This window comes from Rhamphochromis longiceps, linkage group LG5 (assembly GCF_057381845.1).
Source record: "Rhamphochromis longiceps isolate RC_006_pf linkage group LG5, R_longiceps_female_GT1.1, whole genome shotgun sequence".
NCBI lineage: Eukaryota > Metazoa > Chordata > Actinopteri > Cichliformes > Cichlidae > Rhamphochromis > Rhamphochromis longiceps.
In genome coordinates, this window is record NC_140561.1 from 31,466,749 (window position 1) to 31,472,279 (window position 5,531).

At 40.4% G+C, this 5,531-nt stretch overlaps 1 protein-coding gene across 1 annotated transcript; it reads left to right on the forward strand.

Annotated features, from left to right (window-relative positions):
• The first annotated feature begins 1,659 nt into the window (after positions 1-1,659).
• On the forward strand, positions 1,660-5,285 carry pth4 (parathyroid hormone 4). Its single transcript, XM_085408000.1, has 3 exons — positions 1,660-1,777; positions 3,888-3,976; positions 4,276-5,285. The coding sequence occupies exons 2-3, from the start codon at positions 3,891-3,893 to the stop codon at positions 4,535-4,537; spliced, it is 348 nt and encodes a 115-aa protein (XP_085264126.1). The 5' UTR covers positions 1,660-1,777; positions 3,888-3,890; the 3' UTR covers positions 4,538-5,285.
• Positions 5,286-5,531: the final 246 nt, after the last annotated feature.

Below are 5,531 nucleotides of genomic sequence, written 5' to 3' on the forward strand. Positions count from 1 at the left end.
ACCATCTCTTAGCAGCACATCAAAGACATTCATGTAAATTAATTATAAGTTTTGTGTTCAAATGTTTGTGCGAGTTGGAGGTAGTTCCCTTCATTGTTGTGATCCGTGTTGGGGGTCGTTATTACACAAGTTACACAGAATGCCTGAAATGCCTTTTCATATAATTAGCATTTAACAATATTAACCTATGGGCTACAGTCCCTGTGAGGACACACCACATGATCTTTGTCTTAGTATTTTAGGTATCAACACAAGGCAAAGATGAAAACCAGCACAGTGACTTAAAAAGGTTAACTGCAGTGATTCTACTGTAGAAACATGAACAGGTAGAAACAGAGGCTGCACCCTGACTGCTAATCTCTGCTGTTGTTACTGTGGAAGTTCAGGGTCTGGCTGCTGCGATGGGGTCAACATTCACAGCATCACTCCGGGTTTCTGGCTAGCTTAGCATTAGCATGCTGTCTGTGCAGGTGCTTGTAAAGAGTTGTGTTAGCAGTATAATGCAGCTGTTTCTGTTCTAGATGCAGTTTTCACTTTACCAACGTGCTCTCGTCCTTATCTGTTGTACGAACATCTGTTTACTGGATGCTATGTAGAATAGATACACTGCATATATCCTGGAAAGATCACTATCACATAGCCACTGGCTTACATGCAAATTTAAAATCACCAATTAACCTGCATGCATGCCTTTTTAAGGAAGCCCGAGTACCTGAAGAGAACCTGCACAGGCCTCGGCTGGCCAGTGGATTCAAACCCAGGCAACAGTGCTAATCCATTGTGAATGTTTAACAATGAGTCTTCTATATAAAACAGAATTTGAGTACTGGGTTTGGACGTGAGTCATGTAAACACTCACTTCCTGCTGTGAGAAATTAACCTCCATCGGGCTGATTAGTTTCTTGTCTGGTTTCTTTCACCCTCACGACTCCTCCCTTGCTGTCCGTCTCTGAGTTTCTTCACACTGCCATCAATTACTCCTTAATGACCTAAATCACTTCTTCTCACTCCCATCTCTCCACCCACGAGCCTCCGATGGCAGCCCACATTTCTCGCTGAGGGAAACTCGCCCTGCAAGATGTTGTCACGACGACTGCATTTCTAATGGCGCCTGGGGCGCCACCACAGCAACCAGTGACTCCAGTTTGTTTGGGTTCATTAGTAACGGTGGTCATAATGTGGAGAAGAGCTCCAGGCGACAAACATCTTAACTGCAGACAGATCATTTAGCAAAGTTTAGAGCTGAACTGGCAGGCGGTTTGCTGACGCTCGCGTCATTCACGCTGACTCATTCCTCTCCGTGTCTTCACCCTCAACATCAATACAAACATTCAGCCCCATTTCTTAGTAGCCAGCGTGAGTCTGCAAGAGGAACCAGAGGGGATTAGACCAGAAAATAGAAAAATGATAATCCCTCAATTGAATTTCATCCTCCTTTTGAAAACACCTGCTTATGTAAAGAGCATGTATAAGTGTGTAAACCTCCTCCACTGTCACACTTGGGATCAAATTATTAACATGAATAAGCCCCAAAAAATGCTTCCATGTTTTGCTCACTCTTCAGACACAAAGATCACAGATGTCAGAGATGATGGTGCTGACGTTTGTTTCAGGAGCAAATCAAACCATTTTCAATTAAGAGAGTGGGAGGTCTGAGTAAAGTGTGTGTCCGTGTGTGTGTGTGACGGAGAGGACTTTATAAAAGGTCTCGAGATTGAATCTGAAGTCAGTTTAGTGTCTAATCAGCCGAAGTACTGCAGTCGCAAACACGGGAAATGTAAGTACCTCTTTAAGAGTCGGATTACTTTAAAGAAGCTTTTAGTTAATTTTTGTTTCATATGATAGTTTTTTAGTTTTTAATTTGATTCATTTTTTTGTACTTAAATGTTGCTGGTGTTTATTTTTTCTGTGTCAGTCAAACAGTTAAAAGTAAATTGAACTTTATAAAATTGAAATTGATATGAAATCCAGATTCATTTAAAGAAAACTGAAGCAGTTTCTTGTTGTGGACAGACCGACCCAACGTGGACGAAACAGACAATATCGGGAACGTTTGCATGCTCGTTTTACGTGTTTTTTCTTTTTTGTGTGTTGAACCCGAAGCCCAGATGGAGTAGGATCCATCAGCTTGATTTGTCTTTGACTTTGGGAGATCATTAGCTCATCATGACTTACCCGTCACACCTTTCTCTGCATACAGCCGATCTTCCAGCTTTGTGAAAAGTTTGTAGTTTGCTTCGAGGCAGAAAACAGCAGCTGTGTTCATTCTGGATTCTGATGCTGGGGGAAAAAATGAATGGCTGCAGAGGAATCAGATGTGTGGAGAACTCTTTGTTGTTTGTAGGTTCACAGAATTATCTCTTTGTGAGGTAGTGGAAGATAACTTGGTTGCATCCACTAATGAAGCCAAAAATATCCTCCAACACTTAGAATCAGATTCATCCAGATTGTCCACATCATCGAACATTAAAACACAATCAAAACCTTCATAAACGATGCTTTGTGTTCATATTCTACAAGCACATTTATTTCTGGTATTTTTCAGGCTGATTACTGTGCTTTTATATTTACAGGAAATGAAAGAAAAGCAGATGTAAATAGCATATTCTGTAAATATAAGTTGTTCTTCTTAGCAGACACCTAAAGTAATATCTTATATTTTCTGTATTGTTATATTTCAGTGACTTGCATAACTCAGTGGTTCCATAAGAAGTGGTCAGGACCTGGTAATGGGTTAAAGGTCTGTTGGCAGCTATCTAAATAGGGCAAGGAGTGCGTTACAGGTTATTATTTAGCAGTTTATTTGAAGACAAGTTTTTAAACTCTAATCAGAAAATACGATAAGCTTAAATGGGAGGCTTATTCTCATGCAAAAGTCTTTGCATGTTCCCATGTTCTCTTTTCATTCAGAAGAACTTGTTAACTTTAATTTTAGCTGCATTTCTGTCTGCTGATTATCTTTGAGTAGGGATGCATCCACAGATCAGCACATTTCTTATTGAGTGTCACTTTTCTCATGAGACTCATGGGCTCCTGATTTGAGAGCCAATCAAAAGCTTGGACATTGTCTCAGTATGCGGATCGTGGGGATTGGGGATAAAAATGTGGCGCAGTTGCTGAATAGACTCGGGCACCTAATCATAGCCACAAGAAAAACGCACTCACTCGCTCACACGTACACCGCTGAACTAAACATTTCCACAGTTTACCTGACACACAAGCACGAGAACACAAATGTCAGATTCAGTCTGACATTTATGTGATGTCATAATGCATCACTCCATATAGTGCAGCTAACCGCTGCGAGTGGGCATTGTGCTCCTGCGTGCTCTGTGCAGGCCTAAAACACACCGAGGATTTCCAGCAGCGCTAAAGTGTCTGAGGTGCTCTACTTCCTGCTGTGTGCTGCATGTCAGAGGAGACCACTGTGGAAAATGCCCTTAAACGATTCTCCTGCAGTTCATGTGTGAAAACGACTCATCTCTGCTGAAGAAAATTTCATTTTCCTCGGTTTGTTGAGCTTGTGCTCCTTTTTCCTGGGAACTGGTGGATGATTTTTATCCATAAAAAAGAAAAATGTTTCCAATAAATAAATAAAGTAAATGGGCTGGTTCTCATAGCACTTTTCAACTCTACCTAAGCTCTCAAAGTGCTTTATGTAGCATGTCTCATTCACCCATCCACACACACATATATACAAGCAGTGTTTTCTATGTCTGGATGGGTTTTTTTAATCTAACATTCCCATAGATGAACCCATCAAAAGCAACTCAGGGTTCAGTATCACCAACCTTCAGCAATAGCTGATGTGCATTCAGAAGGTTTGTTTTTTACCTTTCGTATGAGAGGTTTTAATGTGTTTTGTCTTTGCTGCTGTTTTCATGCAGAAGATGCAGACGTCCCACAGGCCTGTGCAGTGGCTCGCTGTCATGCTTCTTGTCATTGTTACAACAGTCCAGGGCCAACAAAGCGACAGGTGGTCTCACTGTTCCCACTTTATTTCAGAGTTTATGAATAATAACTATTACTTATTTATTACGCATTTTCTGTTTTTGGTGTCACTTTGAATCTAAAACAGTTTTCACTCATTTAAAATGTATTCATGTGCTAAGAGATGAATGGACCCAGTTTGCTGTGCTGCGTTTGCGGCTCTGATTTTGTTTCCATAAATGAATCCGTGTGTTGGATAGAACATGTCATTGATGGTTGCTGCATGAACTTTGAGACTGTGCGCTGACCAGCAGCTGCTTCCTGCTGTCTGTTTTCTTTCTGCAGTCGCCGAGCTGTGACCGAACACCAGCTGATGCACGACCGCGGCCGAACCATCCAGAGTCTCAAGAGACTCTTCTGGCTGTCCAGCGCAATTGAGGGTCTCCACACAGCACAGACCCGCTCTGCTGCTTTCAGCCCCACAAAGGTCTTAAATCTGACTCTGAATCCAGAGCTGATCCCTGATGATGGAAACCCCCAGAATGCCCAAGTCAGGAGCCTCCTGAGAGACTTCTCTAATCTGTACCTGTCAAACGGAGACGACTAACAATGCACAGAAGCAAAACATGAAGCTGAACATATATAAAAAATTTATTGTATCAATTGTTTGAATAATAAAATGCACAAAAAGCACAACTACAAAATCATCCCGAGTGCCCAAAGCACCCATTCAGCTGCAGATGTGTCTCAAGTGTTTAAAAGCAGCTGTAAGTTTAAGTTTAGTTAATAGAGCTGCATGAAAGTGTACCAGTGGGTATAGTGGTAAGGTTTCAATGTAGGACTGCATACGTCTATATGACTGCATAGGCTTTAAAAAATATTTATTGGGGTTTTTTGATGTTGTTGTTTTTTAATCATGACTGAATATCACACGTTAAGGCAAACACGACAAATTATCTAGAAAACGAATATAAAACTTGTGGGTTATTGCAGACTTTTTTCAATATGCAGCTTTAGTTTTAGGACCAGCACATTCATGTGTTTGAAATTTCATAACTGCAGATGATGCCTGGAAAACCCAAAGTCACAACAGACCAAACTGTGACAGATAAAAGATACATGATTTAGTCTGTTATATATTTATTCATGGAAAAATACGCTTTTTTTGTTCAGATATTTTAAAAAAAGTCATACTTATACTAAAATGGACAGTTTAAATTGTGACGTTCTTTTTTTGACCATTTCCCTACAGCTGGTTACCTGGTTAAGTTGAATAGGCTTACTTTTTGTAAACGAAATGCTGTAACCCTTTAGTTTTCAAATTTGGGAAAAAAATGACCACCTGGTAACAGCAAGCATATATATTTAAAAGACTATATGCAGATTTTTCCTGTATAAATTCTTTGAATTATAAACACATCACCCCCGATATATAAAAGCTATAATAGGTCACCCAGCTCTGCTACATATTTCAGCTCTCATTCTTGTCCATCAAATGCAAATATACAAATTTTTGTTTCGGCAGAAAGATGGCGAAAGTATGAAGCCTAGAAAAAAGTGTGGGACAGAGACACTTTCAGAACCCGCACAAAGGCATGTAG